The sequence below is a fragment of the Brachyhypopomus gauderio genome, chromosome 4 (assembly GCF_052324685.1).
Source record: "Brachyhypopomus gauderio isolate BG-103 chromosome 4, BGAUD_0.2, whole genome shotgun sequence".
Taxonomy (NCBI): domain Eukaryota; kingdom Metazoa; phylum Chordata; class Actinopteri; order Gymnotiformes; family Hypopomidae; genus Brachyhypopomus; species Brachyhypopomus gauderio.
In genome coordinates this window covers 32,310,243-32,328,470 of record NC_135214.1, presented here as the reverse complement: position 1 = coordinate 32,328,470, position 18,228 = coordinate 32,310,243, and the positions used below count along the sequence as shown (strand labels likewise).

Sequence of the window (18,228 nt, the reverse complement as noted above, 5' to 3'; positions counted from 1 at the left end):
TCTTTCTCTCTGTCTGTCTCTCTGTCTGTCTCTCTGCCTGTGTGTCTGTTTCTCCTTCCTTCCTTCCTTCCTTCCTTCCCTCTCCCCTCCCTCTCTATTTATTCTTCAGACAGTGACACACAAACAGTCTCCAAGAATTCTTACTGAATGTCCAAAATATCATCTGGATGGACTGACATGTCGTGCATTAATCAGCAGTCTGAATCTGCCGTTGTCCTCAGCATAGGGTGACTGGCTCCAGGGCACTTAAATCTCACTGGACGTCCAGGAACATCCAGGAACGTCCAGGATCGCCTGCCCGGGTGGCTGTATGTGGATGGTGAGCTGCCGAAGCCATCTGTGTGTCCGGGGGCCCTGCGGGAGGGGCTCACACACGTGGCGTCCCTCACATCCTCAAACAGACGGTAAACAAACCCGAGACAGCGAGCACAGTGGCGGGATTGCCAAGACGCGCGCACACACGCACACACACAGAGACACGTATGCGTGTGCACACACATACACACACAGACACGTATGCGTGTGCACACACACACACAGAAAAGATAAGGCAACAATAACCATGTTGCAGAGCAGGTGTAGTCACACGAGTGCTCTAAACCCAAACGCCCCTCCTGCCTCCTGACCTTTTGACCCATCACCATGAGACTCGGGCACAATTTCTGTTGATATTCTTCTACCCTCCCTCTCTTCTACTCACACACACACACACACACACACACACACACACAGATATAGACACAGACACACACACACAGAGATATAGACACAGACACACAGACACACACACACACACACACAGACATAGACACACACACACACACACACACACACACACACACACACACACACACTCTTCTTGTCTGTGTCAAAGTGGACTATATGGAGCTGTTTCAAGTATAGCTTCATACAAGTATGCAAAAACCACTCTACTTCTGCATGCAAATGTACACGTGAAATTAGTATTAGCAAGTACAGGTCTGACCAGTGTGTTTGCGCTCGTGTGTGTGTGTGTGTGTGTGTGTGTGTGTGTATGCTTGTGTGCATGCCTGTATGTTTTCAAATCGTTCAGAGGCATTAAGCTACATATACAGCAACAGGGCCATATGCAGATTTGCTTTTGTGAAATGCACCAGCTGCTGCACTTGCTATATAAAGATAACAAACTGACTAGGCAGGACGGGAAGAGGTGGCCCAGTAACCCTCCCGGCTGTGGAAGATAACCAAACCCTACCTCACAGCCACCGCCAGGAAAAAAGAACACTCTTTAATTCAATTTCACGAACTCAATTTGTGTTCTGATCATCCTCCGATAACCCAGGACAGGAAAATCAGTGATTTATAATGCACTGACAGATGTCTCCTTTGTGTGTGCGTAATGCATGTGTGTGTGTGGGGGTTGGTGTTCAGTAGGTGGATTGCTGAGTCTGTGTGTGTGTGTGTGTGTGTGAGCATATGGGTCAGTGTGTCACATCTTTGCTTTGAGGATCTTGTGATAATCCAAATAGGAAGAGAAGGGCAGGCAGTGTTAAACCGCTAGAGTGTTAATTTCGTATTCTCAATCTCAAGCCCAGGCGGCTGGGACAAACTGCAACGCAAGTAAACTGACATGTCGATTCACAACTAGTCAGACTGAATGGATTAAATGTACTCCAGTCTATTTGCCAACAGAATCACCAAATACCACATCTGAAGCATGTAGTCTATTACCACAGTGATGTCAACACACGCTCCTGAACTTGAAGAGCAAAAAACAATCAAACCAGTTTAATTAAGACGTGCTTGCGCTGGAGAGCCCAGGGCGGATGCTGCAAGCTCATCAACCACTGCTAGACTTCTCCACTAGAACCGCCCTCGGGATGGCACCTGCTGGGGAAGTCTTTTAATGCCCCGATAAGGACCTTCTATAGCGACACCACCACTGCCCCGAGACAAGTGCCATGCTAGGGCTCGGTAAACACAGAGAGCTACGTAAACACCCCACAAGCTCCTCAAACACACACACAGACACACACACACACACACACACACAGACGCCTGCCGAGTGTCGTAGGGAGAATGTGTCTGTTCTTTGGTTGTGGCAGCTCCTGTTTGAGCCTTTAACTCAGACTACTGCTTCCCCCTAATCATCCAGACGCAGAGTTTTGTGCAATTAAATTAAGCAATCAAAACAAAGAACGATGTCATTCTTTATCAATTAGACTAGGGAGAGATCGAAAATTGTAGCAAAGTGCACAAAGTTTCCAGAAGACCATGGGTGCTTCATCAGCTGTGCAAGCCAAGTACATTATATACAGTATATGCTGTGCTGTAGTTCCACTGCATGGTATAATGACTTATTAGATATCTCAAAGCAATTACCCAAACCACTCTGAACATCCTGGTGATATTATATGAACAAGTACGACTGATAATAAAACATAATTGGTCACAATCATTATGCTTTATAAGCTCATGATGCACCATTAGGGGCGAGGAGACAAAAACCTTCAAGCGTTTGCACAATCATGTGACACAATAGAGCAGTTGGGGCCTCGGTCATGTCCAAAGGCCAGAGAGAGGATGGGGGTGGGGTGGGTGGTTGGTATGGGTGTGGGGGGGTCTTGGGGCCAGAGGGTGCGAATACAAAGGTTTCACTCCACACGCCAGTGCACCATATGGGGCTCAAGTGGGAGAGGACACAGCCGTGAGCGTTCATCTGTCTGCACCTTAAACTCTCTGTGGCACAGGGCACCCAGGAAATTCCACCACTGATCACAGAATTCAGAAACCAGAGACCGGGTTATAAAGTCCATATTCTGCTTCCCATTAAACATATTCAGAATGCTGTTACTCATTATGCATATCTAGAATTGTACCAGATTTAAAAAACTGCTGGCATGCTTGACACTCCAAAAGACCTCAAGTAAACCTTTAAATAATTCATAATTTGGAGAGTTCTCACTGCAGTAAATTATTGGTCATGGCAAGCACGCGCATTGTAATGCAGAGGGTGTATTTCGGTCTTATTAGTCTGTGAAGTAATAAACACCGGATGAGAGTGGAACAGAAGGAAGATCAAGATTACGGATTATTAACAAGAAACACTGTAACAAGGACTGTTAAAATCCACTAATCCACATATTATCGAGGGAGAGAGAGTCATAAGGAAAGAAAAAGAGTGCGAGAGGCAAGAACGGATGAGGGAGAAGAGATTATTCACAAGAAAAAAAGTCTTGCTGCAAAGGGAAACGACGAATTAGAAATGTGCTGCCAACATTATAGAGCATTTTCTTTGTCTCTTCGTCTCTCTCTCTCTCTGATGAAATCAAAAAGACAAGCACATCCCTTCTTTACCAGCGTACAAGACTCTCATCGGAAACACTGCGCGGCGGTGATGATACCCACCGTGAAAACTCATCACAACTCCGCCACTGTTTCACGAGCGCGCACGCGGGAGCACCACGCGCGGAAAATGGAAATGACGGGGGGGGGATGTGGGGGGGGCAGTTTTGCTCTCGAATAGTTATTCTCGCCTGGCATCGTGAGGAGGACCGGGCACTGCGGCGGAGCCGAGCCGGGTCTCTCCGGAACAGCCCCGTCTCTACTGGTGCTGCAGGCCAGCAGCTGCTCCCGGGGAGGTTCTGACCAAAGCACCGAACCTCTCCACAAAACGACCTCTTAGAAAATGTCCCGTACAAACTATTGCATGAAACCACGCACTCTTCACATTTTGCTCACCGGAGCAGCTAAAGTAGCCCGTTAAATAAACTCTTCACTCAAATACTAATAGTGTTAGATCCGTTAATGTGAGCATGTCCACGTGGCATAATGTTGACTAGATTCTACAAGTTTTATTGAGGACCAGCAAATAACCTTCGACAACGATCTTGTTGCACTAACGGAATGTCATGTGGATGTTGTGTAAACCATGGCTAAATAACACGGTCGACTGGTGATCCGACATCTGCCCCGGCAATGTACCACCTGCCTGATGGTGGATTTGTGCCTTTACTATTTGTTGTGCGAAATCGGATACCCTGTCACCTCGGATCACTTCTGATCACCTCGGATCACACGTTATACCGGCGAGACCAGGTCATTCCCGACAGGTGGACGAACCGTAAGGATCACGTCTGGCTCAACTCCGCCACATGACTTCGTGGGATTTCGTGCCATCGTGTTATTTCCATGAGAAATGCACGTCTATGTCCTGATAAAACTAGAGATCGCAGTTGGACGGCGAGCGTATAAGAATGTGAACTGATCCTCGCGTAAGTGGAGCACCAGCAGGCGAGACTGCGACCGCCAGCCAGCACTGTGAACACGGGATCTGCACCAAACCATTTGAGTGTCCAGTCAGAACACTCGCAAATCAACAACTCAAATGAAGGACTTTTACTTTACCTAAAGGTTCGCTCACTAGACATCTCGGGGTTATGCTTAATAAGTTTATTTAAATCAAAGTATCAGAGTGACACACAACTAACATTTCTTTCGCCGGTTCTAATAATCTCGCACTTGACATTGACTCAAACTGCACTTACAGCTCGTAGATAATAGATCCTGTCCGATATAGCTGATCGGGACAGATAAAAGTCTGGGTTAGGCGACTGGGACATTTAAAACCCACTCGGTGAATTCGCTCAAAACTGCCTTTATTTAAAAAGATCTTAGCTTACCTTCTGCAGTTGTCGACAGGAGACGTCTGCTTGTCGTCAGGAAAAAGATTTGGAACACAACGGGTGGTCTGCTCGGGTCTATTCAGGCCGAACCATCAGAAGTGTGTAGGATACCGGGAGAAGCCCCGACCCGACCGGTGGTGCTGCGCGTGCGACGCCAACTCCTCCGAGCGCAAAGGTAAGGACGCAAACCCACAGTGCAACACGTGGACGAGGACAACTCAATAGCTCACAAGTCCATCCCAGTAAGAACGGGGCACTGGGAGCGGTGGGAGGCGTCGTTGCGCGTGGCTGCAGCGGCACCTTATGGTTTGACGAGGTGCACGCGCACCCGGTGCCTCCGTGCAATTTACATACACAGACTTTTTAAAAATTAGGCATGACCCATGTACATATTAATGTACAGTTGCACTTCTAAAAAACACTGCATCACTAGCTAATGATATCGACAGAGTGGAAGTGAAACATGACATGTTCAACGCAGCTACATTGAGACACTGCTAAAGCACCATGTTCTAAATCTGCGACAGACACGTTAAATAAACAAGACGGAGGTTTAATTTCTAGACAATATGTTTTATTACGTTGTATGAATGTAGGAAAATAGCCATGCGGTCAAATGTGCAAATTAAAAAATATTAACAGCATCGGGTTACACACGTCACATCGCCATGTGTAGTATAGAATTACAGTATATCGTTATTTGTAAGGGTGCAAGTAAAATTAGTTCTGCAGAATCAAATTCCACACATGCCTCACATGGAGAATATATAAAATTTTACTGTATCATGTAAATTCATGAAACAAAAGTATGTGCATTACATGTGCAAAATTCCCATTTATAAAATCTTTCTGGGTGAAACACCATTATAAAAATTAAAAGTACCAAACAGATCAATTTTCATTTAAACTTAAAAAAAGATTAATTGGCTACAATCATACTACATCAGCCAAGTGATTGAGTTTTTAAAATCAGCATACACAAAGACAGCTGTTTGAATTTCTTTTACAAAAAAAAATTTCTCAAGGACACTTAGAATGCACACAAAAGGTGAAATTCGAAATGGTTATACTTCAAAATTAGCATCACACAGCATATGTCTGTGAGAACATATTCAGAAATTACTGATAGACCAGAGCATATCCTAACGGCCATTAAATTACCCAGCTGAGGATCGACCGGGATCAACTCTTCCTCCACACGCATCGAAACAAGAGCTGTCTGCTGCATCTCCTGCATGAAATGCAATTACAACAACAAAAAACCAAAACAAAACACAAGAGGTTTTATCGATCCTTTCACTGGACATCAGAATTAAGGATTTGTCATTTCCAGTGACAAGGCATTTTAAATGGTAATGGGACAGTTTTTAATGATCTATGTGTTTGCATGGCCAGTTATTGCTATTCCCTAAGGAGAAAGTACTGCTTCACACACTCTGAACTTCAGTGACCCCCCCATGGAAGGAATGTTATGATTTAAACATATGCTATTTTGACAAAAAACTGGTTTCGCCTCCTAGAATTGCAGAATCATATTGCGCTTGTATATCAGATTGAGTGAAAACCACAGTGAAGTATTTTGACTGTGTACAGTTATTGCTATCGTTATTACAGTACACGGATGTTTTATATGGAGAGAGATTAAAGATTCTAGAGAGAAACTGCAGTTTCAGAGCCTCTCTTAAAGAACCTCTCTCTGATCTTTATATCTGCAGTTTGACTGCCTCTACCTGTCTAGTCGTCTTCTTATATATCATTTTGTACTGTAACTCAAAGCCTCGATTAAATTAACTGCTAAAATGGTACTAGTTGGGTTAATTAAAACTAACCGAAATGCACTGATAAGGAAAAGCAGCACAGTGGTCCTACAGACGTTCACTACAGCATAGGGACAGTGAAGGAGAGGATACCACACACCCAACACTCCTGCCTCTCTGCGCGGACTGGACTGGAACTCAGCAGTCCAAATGACCTTTCACCAAGCCATGATGGAAACCCTTCATGGATCAGTGTTGCAATGCCTTATTGTCACTTACAATCATTCACAGTTTCATCACAAAATCACTCAATTTAAACAAACAAGAACCAGTGGTTACAATACAGATGAAAAATATTTGCCCTAAACATTTTTTTAAATGATTTTTTTTCTTTGTACAACATGGCACAAATAAAACCTGCAGCATTAAGTGGCACCTCCTAACACTTTAGACAGCATTTTGAGAAGCAAACCGCTGTTAAATGACCATGACACATACAGTATGACACATACAACCACAGCCAGTGATCCAACAGCAGACCCTTCCCCTACGAGTTGCTCCTGCACATTCACATACATTGCTCGCACACTTACAGTCTTACATACATACACGCCCGCCCCACTGGCGAGGTGAGAGAGGAGACAGAATGCTGTAGAGAACTGCGAGAACAAGGGACGTAGCAGCTTTCACCGGCGCTTTCATCATCCGCTGCACCTGGAAGTGCTGGCAGCTGCCTCCTGCTTTCCTCCCCCACCTCTAACACACAGATAAACACAGTCTGGGACACCAACCTTCAACACACACACACACACACACACACGAGCTTGCAAAAGAACCCGTAAAAGAGAGAAAAAAACTCAACAGTGCATGCACACAAGCTGTACACTCAAGAGCAATGCACAGCTAAAGAAGGTGCCTAAAGACTACATTTGAACGCGCGCACACACACACACACACGGCTGGCCTCAAATACATCTCCATCACCTGGCAGCAAATCACTCCATAAGGCTTTTCCCCCGGCCTCCGGGGAGGGCGTCTCTCTCCTCCCTCTCCTCCTGCCGCTGGTGCCCCTGCTCCCCCTCCGGCTCCGCCTTGCCCCCCCCCTCCGGCTCCCCGGGACCGGCCGGGCTGCTGTCCTCCCCCAGGAGGCTGCAGAGCTCCGCCAGCCGCTGCTGCATCTTGGGGATCCCGGAGAGCTGCGTCTCCAGCCGCAGCTTCTCGTCCTGCAGCGAGAGGCGCGTGGAGGCGTCCAGCTTCTCGAAACGCCAGCCGCCCTCGCCGTCAAACTGCAGCAGGTGGGTGTGGTACTTCCTAAGCACAGGAGCACACACACACCTCACTATTTCTCCCTTTATTTTTCACTCGTAATATTACAATCAAAGGATACGGTGGGTTTTTGTTGTTTACTTTAAACTATGGATCGTTCATTAACACCTTATGCACCTTTAACACATTAACATCTTCATTAACGCCTGATGCAGCTCAAAATCTGTCCACTGTCTGATCAGAGACAGCATGCTGGCTCTGTTGATCAGCGCCCTCACATGGCCATGTGTTCTCATCTTCTAATAATAATATCCAGCTGAGATCGGAGTATGAAAGAGCAATGCTCTTGTATGTGTTTGTAAACTACAACCAAGCTACCTTTCCTTTCAGCCTTGTAAGAACTAGACTGGAGTCACATGACTGAAATACCCACCAGAGTGACGGACGATGTGTAATTGAGAGAAGTGCAATTCCAGCATCCTTTGCAGATTCAAAGATTTTGCCCTCTACATCAATGCTAACGGCGCTGGTGCATTCATCCAGGAGAGCGTACTTGGGTCTGGGAGAAAGGAAACGGCACCAGTCAACATGCAGCACACTGCAACCTGCACATGCACCAAACATGGGGCAGTCATGGCCTGGCGGTTAGGGAACTGGTCTTGTGACCGGAGGGTTGTGGGTTCGATTCCCAGACAGGCCATGACTGAGGTGCCCTTGAGCAAGGCACCTAACCCCAACTGCTCCCCGGGCGCCGGGCTAGGGCTGCCCACCGCTCTGGGCACGTGTGATCCACAGCCCCCTAGTAATCACTTGTGTGTGTGTTTGTGTGTTCTGACTGCACAGATGGGTTAAAAGCGGAGGACAAATTTCGATTGGGGTGTAAAAATCACAATTGACAAAATATGGCACATTTTTAAACCGCTGGTCTGGAGGGCAGGGCTCAGTGCACCAATGAAACTGGAGCACTCCCTGACAAACAGCCAATCACGCAAAGGATTTTTAAACAGTCAGGCCACCAGGCAAATCAGTTTATTTTCATGGCACATGCATCTTCCTAGAATCTGCTCAGTATTTTTTTGTTACTGCCAATGACATAAGCTCTATGGTCCTTTAGAGTTTAAATAAATCCAGAGGCTTTAACAGCGCTAACTCTTCTGCAGCTATTGTGCTGTGGGCTGACCTGTGGTAGAACATCCGAGCCATGCCCATCCTCTGCTTCTCTCCTCCAGACAACACGTCTTTCCAGTCACTCTCAGAGTCCCAACCTGGAAAGACACGCTGAATATAAACCACCTCAACCAGGCAGTATAATCATCTGTAACATCAGTTCACGGTCAGTGTGAAACATTACTCTTAAAGCACAATCCATAAAAGTGGTATATAATACCACAAGGTCATTCTAAAGCATCAAAGAACAGGAGGCAGTAATATAAAACCCATTTTTTGTGTTACAAATTAAAAAGAAATGACCCTTTTATACTCATTTCACTTCCGATAGCAGATTGCCTCAAGCGGACTCAAGTGCTTGGGCTCATTCTGCAGCCTATATGTTAATCATCGCAGTCATCAAAAGCGAGTCTCCATCTAATTATCAAGTTTGTCATGAGCTCAATGAGGTGTTCAGAGCACGTCCCTCCGGGCCAGAGAGCACAGAATCAAACTGCTAGTATAAAGAACTGTGGTTTGCCTGGTAGGGTTGGTGTAAGGTGGCGTTTTTGTGGCGTTGGTGTAAGGTGGTGTTTTTGTGGCGTTGGTGTAAGGTGGTGTTTTGTGGTGGAGGTGTAAGGTGGTGTTCCGTGGGGACTCACCTCCCTCCCTCTCCAGGATATAGAGCAGGTTGACGGTGCGGAGGATGCCCTCCAGCTGCTGGTCAGTGAAGCCCCGGGCCTTCATCTCCTCCGCCGTGTCCGGGTAGATCACCTGGTCTCGCAAGGTCCCCACCGACATATACGGCCTACGCGGGCAATGTAAGAAGGCAGGAGAGTAGAACAGAGAAAGAAAGAAAAGACAAAAAGAACGAAAGAACCATTTCAGAAAGAAAAGAAGGGAAGAATAAAGAAAATGAAGGCTCAAGAAAAGAAAAACATCAAGAAAGAAACAGAACAAAAGCAATGAATGTACTGACTGATGGATAAAGTAATACTTTCATGAGTTTAACCAGAAAATCATCTTTCATGGAATGAAGGAGAAATGTACAAAGCCACATGCAGACCAGTGCATTGTCCTTTAAATGTCCTGTGCAGTTACTGACAGGAGCCTGAATGCCCTGAGCTATTAACGGTCCAAGTTCAGCACTCCAATCTGCTATTTCTTGACATTATTTCATTCAGCATTCATAGAGACCTCAATCCAATTCATTACACCACAATAAAACAAATGCATTAAAATAATAAGTAAATCAGTGCCTCTTCAATAGTGTCAACTTAATGCATTACGATGTTCACTGACCTCCACAGGGCCTACATAAGATACAGCTGTTGGGCTCGACTGATGCAAGAAGAGGGTGTTGGGGGGGGCTACTGTTGCTCTATTGCTACTGTTCCCAATGCATTATCTCTTCCAGTGAGGCAAACGTGTCGAACACAAGCCCTGCAGGGCCATCTGGACCCACTGCTCTCAGAACCTGCTCCCCTTAGCAACCAGCACACTCATCACTGCTAATTAGCTTAGCAGGGCATGAAATGAGAAAGAGCACGGGCTCTCCCACTCACACAAGCAGTGCCACATGCACACCACGCACCCCTAACTCTTAAAACAGTTGGGGGTCATTTTCCTGGTGAAATCCATCTGAACCCTAAGCAGCTCCCGTGTTGTACAGCCAGCTTTTCAAACTAGGATTCTCAGCAACCGGAAAAAAATAAATCACACTTTTTACCGATACCCACACAAGTCCAATTCCATTAAGCTTTATTTCCTTAATTACATTGATGAAGACCTAATTAGCATGACTTATTCTATTAATTAATTAATATGCGTGATGAATCCATTGCTGAATTGCTTAATTAATCTGCTCTGATGAGATGCCCTAACGCTCTGGTCTACTCGGCCCTTGCTGTGCGCTCCTTACCTCTGTGGGATGTAGAACATGTGCTGAGGGGGCGGTTTGTAGAGCACGCCGCTGTACACGGGCCACAGGCCGCTCAGGATGCGGAACAGCGAGCTCTTCCCACAGCCGTTCGGACCCGTGATTAACAGGTGCATTCCCTCGTCCACCTGAGCCGTGTGTGGGAACGCAAACACACCAGAGAGAGAGGGACAGGGAGAGGACGGTGAGACGCAAATAAAGGTCATGAGGAAGTTGTATTCCCAACTCCGAAAGGCACCAGTAAGGTCCAGTGTGCACCAACGACACGCAGAAACCATCTACTTAAATGGAGCTTTCTTGCAGGGGGTTTCACATGGAGGTAAGTACATATAGTCTTTTGTTTTTGTGTTTTCTTAAGAACGTGAACTCCACTACAGCGGCATGTAACTATAGTGTGGAGCAAAGTGGACCCGGTTTGACTGGCTTTGCACACCACACATGTAGCTAGAATCATATTTCAGACGTTTATTTTGCCTGACAAACGACTGAAAACACAGTCTTGCTTTTTCTTTTTTTAATTCCGCTGCACCGTCCGTATCCGACGGCCACCATGGGAAAGGAGGCTCCTTCCTGACATCTCCGTGGTCCCTGTAGGGTGGTGAATGCGAACTCTCCTGTTCTAGGCCAGCTCACTGGGGATTGTGGGTTACAGCCATTGAGTCCCGGTGCCACCACAAGACTGCAGCGGGAGGCGTGGGAGGGTGTTAGCAGAGAGGGATCTCCTCAACGCCCCAGCCATGCGCCGCTCCCACGCAGGAAGCCCCGTCTCCATGAGCAAGGAGGCATGGCAGCACAGAATAATGGACACATTGTTCCCGACAAACCGGCAGCAGGGGGTGGGGGGGGAAGGGGGCAGCAGGGGTGGGTGGGGGAGATTTAAGGCGGGGGGGCATCAGGGCATGAAGCTCACTATCCGTTTCCCAGAATTTAACAGGAAGCATGAATTAAACATGAGGGGTCTGGTGCAGAACAGCCTGACGTTAGGAGAGCAGAACGAGACTAAGGCGTTAGGAGAAGAGAGTGAGACTGTAGAACGCATTAGGAGAAGAGAGTGAGACTGTAGATGATGTTAGGAGAAGAGAGTGAGACTGTAGAACGCATTAGGAGGAGAGAGTGAGACTGTAGATGATGTTAGGAGAAGAGAGTGAGACTGTAGAACGCATTAGGAGAAGAGAGTGAGACTGTAGATGATGTTAGGAGAAGAGAGTGAGACTGTAGAAGGCATAAGGAGAACACAGTGAGACTGTAGAAGGGGTTAGGAGAAGAGAGTGAGACTGTAGAAGGCATAAGGAGAACACAGTGAGACTGTAGAAGGGGTTAGGAGAACACAGTGAGACTGTAGAAGGCATAAGGAGAACACAGTGAGACTGTAGAAGGGGTTAGGAGAACACAGTGAGACTGTAGAAGGGGTTAGGAGAACACAGTGAGACTGTAGAAAATGTTAGGAGAGCAGAATGAGACTGTAGAAAACGTTAGGAGAACACAGTGAGGCTGTAGAAGATGTTAGGAGAGCAGGTTGAGGCTGTAGAAGATGTTAGGAGAGCAGGTTGAGGTTGTAGAAGGCGTTAGGAGAACAGAATGACTAACGCTACATTTTGGGGTTTTCAAATCTCACGCAGTGACAGACATCCCTCCAACTGACTGAACATTAAACTCGCTTTTGATGATTGGGGGAATATTTATGACACTGTGTGATCACCAGCACTGATGTTTGAGCATCGTTTTGCAACACAAAGAAAGGGTTGGCCAAGGCCAACAAACACACCCACCGACTGAAGCACTGTTAGGAGCGGAGAGGATGTGTTCCCTGAAAACAGAGGAAGGGTAATGTATTTGTGTGTTTACCCAGCAACAGGCGTCTACAGCAGTGCCCGTGATCCCCCCCCCCCCCCCCGTCAGTTGCAATTCTTGCTCTATTCCAGCACACACTACAAATGGCCCATAATTTAATGAACGCACTAAAGCTCAACATTAAAGACTTTGTGTGGCTAGAAGCTTGAACAAAGGGAACAATGTCTGAAACATGCACGTTGTCACAGTGACAATAGCAGCACAGTAAGACAAACCACCTGAAACAGCCCCGCAGTAACAAGACCTGCAGCACTGAAAAGACCCGCAGAAATGGACCACAAGAAATGGACCGACTTAACAAGACCTGCACCACCTTAAACAGAAGTGGAGAAGAGACTCTCTGATGTGTTTTGTTTCTGCTCATGACCTCACCCTATACCGACAAACCTCACTTTCCACACGCATCACCTCACCAGCTAATTTGAACCTAAAATGTGTGCGTTGGGGTAGAGAGAAGTTAACTGTGCAAGAGAGCCTCGTCATGAGCAACAGGCAGAAACCACTTCAATTAACGTTTTAAAACAGAAACGTACAGTGCATTAAAAGAGCAGCCGTGAGGAGTTAACAAGTTCAGGCAGATTTGCAAATTTATGACTGGTAATGCTTTGTTGTGTAATTCCTGTGGCATGTACAATATCAGCAAAAACTAAAAAGCAGGTCAAAATCAGCAAAGATAACAACTCAATAATGAGCCTATTATAACAGCTAACGTATGAGCCCTGAGAGTCCTGTTGAGAATGTCATGGTGCCTCAGTACCCTGTTCCTGCCCATTCACACGTGTGTGTGCCTGGCCAGATTCGGCCGAAAATAAGCCACAATCAAAACTCTGAGCATGCATAAACATCTGTAAGGAATAGGGCAAAATGAAATTCAATATTACCACGACATACAGGCTACATACTCCCTCTCCACTAAAATACTATTCTGTAGGCGATATATAAATCCAGCACCGTGCCAGCGCTAGCATACAGAACTCCCGTGTTTACCAGGGTGTGGAAGAAGAGGGTCTTAGAGGAGCTAGCAGAGCTGCTCACATTGGCGGTATATACCTTGATGTTGAGGCTGGACACTACCACATCACCTGTGGGCGTTATGATGGGCAGACTCTCACACCGGATGCCTTGCTCCACGTCAATGACCTGACCTGCTCTCAACACACATCAGTCCAAACACAAGGGGATTAGTCATGTAACCCTGTGCCATTATAGCAGATGTATAATTTTTCAGTGATTCACTAAAACACAGAGCTGAAGTACTAACTTTCTTAAATGTGATGACAAGCTCCTGTTTAGCCTTGTGAAAGGTCAAAACCCAGCAGAACTGACCTGTGATGCACAGGGGTCCCTCCACCCTCATGCCATGCTTCACCTCCTGTGCGCCACCACCCGCCTCTCCACCCTGTAGCTCCTGGGCTGAGCGCCGATAGACCCCAACGCAAACATCCTCAAACACCTCAAACATCTCGTGCACACGGGCTGTGTAGCCCGCCAGCTCCGTCACCTGGGAAAAGACAGACAAGGGCATGATTTGATAATCAGGACAAAACCCAAAAATATTTTAATCTTTTGCTCTCATATCTACTAACAGTAACAACTAGCAATACATTCACGATCTAGGAACTTTAGAGGAGATAAGAATAATCTGTTTAGCTTAGCAATTCTCTAAGCCGCAATCTGCCGATATACATTATTATGCGTTTTAGATTTGCTCGTTATCACCTTTAAGCATTTAATTTTTTTTTTATCTCATTTTACTCATCTCCTAGTCCTATTATATTTCTGCTCTATAATGCACTATGCATTATGAATAAAGCTAATTATCATTATTATAATCATTATTATTATTCTCCCACCTCCTTGTAAGAGCTCATGATTCTCTCCACAGCATCGGCGCCAGCGTTCAGAAGGTTCCGGGCTGTAGTGAAGGCCTGCGTGCGTTCGCTCACAAGATCTTCCTCCTTCATCACCATCGCTGCATGCTTCACGTCCTCTGAATCTGAGAGGAAAATGCGAGGCTTTGTGAAATACAGCAGTGAAGAGGCTGGGAAGCACACAGGCCGTCCTTACAGCGAGGCTCTGGGCACCACTGCTCCGGTCAATACAGGTCACAACAACAATCGGAGAGGCATCGCTCACCAAAATGGCATTCTGTGCTTAGGGCTGGCATGTTACAGAGATCACATCCTGTTTGGAACTTCTCAGAAGAGTGAATCATACCAATTTAGTGCAGAAAGAGGAGCACGTGTGTCATACCATGCACGGAGTAGCCCGTGGCGGTGATGATGGGCACGGCCACCATGACGAGCCCGGAGGCACTCCACAGGTACTTCATGAGGAACTGCTCCAGCATGACATACCAGAGGCGCTTGAAGAGGATTAGGTTGGTCTGGGAGCGTAGAGCACTGTAGCTGCGCTGCAACTGTGACATCTCCACCTGCACCAGGCAATCGTGCGGCAGCACGCAAGCACACACGTGAGCACATGTACAGACACACGCGCACACAGGAAAAGAGCCTCGAAATGACCAGGCATTGTTAGTAGCTCAGCCCTTGACTGGTTAATAGCCGTCACCAACATCCATAATCAGGTAAACACTGACAAGTTTTCAGGCGAGGGGGGTTGGGGGAACATATTTTCTGGGTCTCCATGTCATGGCAAGGTCAGGGCCAGTTCTGTTAAAAGGCAAAAAGCATTTCGAAATCACAGAGGTTTGGGGTCTGCACAGTGCCACAGACCTCTGCTCCAGTAACAGCCCTCTCTCTTTGTTCCGCGTCACATGTTTCTTTGCCCTAGAAATAGCACGCACTGCCTAAACACGTGACAGTACCAGACGATTACCGGTTTGTTCAGAGGCGCTTGGTACATGCTCGTGACATGCTCAAAAAGAAAAAAACTAAACTAAACAAAAACAGGCTGACTGAATGGATGTATTTGAGGATATTCAAGTGTCTATAAGTGTAGAGGGGTCAGTTAAACACAACTTTTTCTTTTTTTTTGCATTACCATTTATGAAAGATGGCACTAACCACCAGAAAGAAAAACTTAAACTAATTGAAAGCACATACACATTTCACACATCAAAGGACTGCATCATTTTAAAACAATAAAAACGTTGTTTGAACTTGTGAGATGTAGATCATGCAGAATCATGCTACCTTGTGACCCCCATAGAAGGCGATCTCCTCCGAGTTGGCGATGATGCGCGAGTGCGTGAACCTCAGGTCACCTTTCCTCTTGGCCTCCTCGGCCACCAGTTTCCCGAAGCGCGGCGAGAAGGCCCTCAGGATTTTGGCAGTTAGCGCCACCACTATGCCGGCGATGACCGAGGGCCAGGTGGTGTTGGCCCCTTTGGACTCGGCCGCTTTCAAGAGAGTGTAGCATGTGACGACGACGTCCAGGATGGGCTTCGTCAAGTTGGAGTACAGGTGGGCCACCGAGCCGGCGAACATGACGATGTCTTCCGTCAAAGACTGGTCGGGGTTGGCCAGCCTACCGTCCATGTTACTGACGCGGTAGTAGGTCTGGTTGCTGAAGTACAGCTGATAGGCATGCCTCACCAATCTCGTACGGAAGGCGAGAGTGAGTTGCCCCTCCAGGTAACGAATGGCACTGTTCACAAACGTTGCGGGGATGGCGATGAGCAGCCATTTGGTTAACTCCCAGACGAAAGCTTGGGGGTCTTTTTTGACAATGGTCTTTACTATTTTCCCATCGAGGTTGGCCACGTAAATGGACAAGAAGGTGCGCGAAACGAGGGCGGCCGAGTGGAAACCGAGCAGCCCGAGCTCCTTGCAGAACAGCCGGGGGAAAAGGACGCGCAGCAGGTGACACAGGCGCTCCAGGAACTCACGGTTCACCGCGGGGGAGCTCCGTTTCTTTTTCCGTCTCTCCGTCACTTCCAACGGCTCTCCGTTCGCACAGAGTGGCCGGTCCCCACCACCCTGGCGCACCGTCCTCCCCCTGAGCCTCTCGGAGATGTACGGATAAAGTTTTTTTACTCCGTAAGCGGCGACGACCAGCGCGACCGCTCGTCGTACCGCGGAAGGCCTCGTCAGCTGAGACTGCAGTTTAGAACAGACCACAGACATGTTTGTCGGTTGGCCTCGGTGCGCCGGTTAGACGACGGCGCTCGTGCGAACCAATTTAAAAATAAACGGCCACTTAGCCAGATACGCAGCTAGCTTGCTAAGCTAAGCAGCGCTACAACTACACCGCACAGCATCTAACCGCCCAAGTTTGATAAAGATGCGACTCTACTGTGGCCAACACAACACGTTTGCCAGCTGATTCGCACGTTAATAGATTAAACTTTACGAAACCAATTTCAAATGAGGTACCTTGTTAGGAAGATAACGTTAGGCACTTAAATATCCAAAGTACAAAGTGGGGGTCGGGGGGGGGGACCGTCTCTGGCTAGTTTAACAGGTCAGCGGGCAGGCTAGCTAGCGCAAATTTGGCAAGAACAGCGAACTGCACCAAAGAAAAAAGCTGTCTAGCTTTATGAACGAGAAGCCATCTTTATTAACTTAGCCAACTCAGCTAGTTACAGGCAAACTTAAAACCTTTAATGTTACAACGCCCACTAGCTACTTAGTTATACATGTATAAGTTATCGTTCAGATGAAGTATTGTTCCGCTCCCACGGAGATGACCGGCGAATCCGGTTTTTTACGCATTCGTTCGTACTTACGATCGTATCGACTAACGTTAGGTGAAGTTACCACAAGCTACAGTAAATGTAGGCTGCGAATAAAGCTGGCGGAGCTTCCTCGGGACGGTGTTGTGCGTTAGCCGCCTAGCGCGGTTTCCTGCCATGTTCTAAGTAGACCACACAGCTTTCGCAAGCGCGACTTGTAATATGACCGGTTATAATACACGTGTGCGGCAAAAGTCTCCCTTCTGGGTCCATAGTTGAGATGCCGCTATCACCGACTGAATATAGTGTTCCCGGGGTATCTGTTTTATCTGAATGTTTATCTGCTCCACCGGGACCATTGGCCTGCAATGGTACTACAGTGCTCTTGCCCAATTGGATCAAGAACAGAAGGCACTGCCTATATTAACACTTAAGTTAGGTTACCTACGTTAAATTTGCGCTAGTCTCTCAATGCATAGACCAGTGAGCGAGATGACCATGCGTTGCAGAAATACACATCTGCATACCACAAAAAACTTTATTATTTATTAAATTCAGATTTGTACAGTCTTGTCCCAGTCACTTAAGAATATTGCGAAATGAAGTATACAGTCAAAATGTACATTTTATAGAAGTTTTAGTCTTCAAAAAGTAAATGAAATTTTGTAGGATATTTTTTTCTCTCTCTCTTCTTAACCAAGACATGATTCTACAATAAAAATGTAAAACAAGTCCCTCATATCAGTCCCTCAGACAGTAAGACGACAACAGTAAATAATATGTACCACAAATCATTTGTGGTGATAAAATTTACAAAACATTTATTTATCTTGATAGTTCTGAATATTTCACCTCGATGATTTCAATTCAAAATAAAATACATGTGTTATACCTACCTTTGAACAACACTAAGGATTTCATCTCAAGGCCAACAAATGTATGCATGAATAACGTAGGAGTGACAATATC

At 46.6% G+C, this 18,228-nt stretch overlaps 2 protein-coding genes and 1 long non-coding RNA gene across 5 annotated transcripts in view; 1 reads left to right on the top strand and 2 right to left on the bottom strand.

Annotated features, from left to right (window-relative positions):
- Positions 1–4,890, bottom strand: part of plxnb3 (plexin B3) — a 52,857-nt gene extending 47,967 nt beyond the window's left edge. For both annotated transcript variants that reach the window (XM_077004040.1, XM_077004042.1), the window contains exon 1: positions 4,662–4,890. The gene's annotated coding sequence lies outside the window, so the exon portion shown is untranslated. The remainder of the gene's footprint in view (positions 1–4,661) is intronic.
- Positions 4,891–5,226: 336 nt separating this feature from the next.
- On the bottom strand, positions 5,227–16,711 carry abcd1 (ATP-binding cassette, sub-family D (ALD), member 1). Of its 2 annotated transcripts, XM_077004034.1 has the most exons (11): positions 15,779–16,711; positions 14,877–15,057; positions 14,477–14,619; positions 13,950–14,124; positions 13,674–13,768; positions 10,755–10,900; positions 9,496–9,641; positions 8,868–8,952; positions 8,121–8,246; positions 7,406–7,732; positions 5,227–7,177 (listed from the first exon to the last, which is right to left on the bottom strand). In XM_077004034.1, the coding sequence occupies exons 1-10, from the start codon at positions 16,709–16,711 to the stop codon at positions 7,417–7,419; spliced, it is 2,346 nt and encodes a 781-aa protein (XP_076860149.1). In that variant the 3' UTR covers positions 5,227–7,177; positions 7,406–7,416. The 2 variants fall into 2 exon arrangements, with proteins under 2 accessions (XP_076860149.1, XP_076860148.1); XM_077004033.1 differs by having other exon boundaries at positions 5,227–7,732.
- LOC143513068 (uncharacterized) lies at positions 16,097–17,503 on the top strand. Its single transcript, XR_013130575.1, has 2 exons — positions 16,097–16,219; positions 16,340–17,503. It is a non-coding gene; the product is annotated as an uncharacterized LOC143513068 (long non-coding RNA).
- The last annotated feature ends 725 nt before the right edge of the window (positions 17,504–18,228 follow it).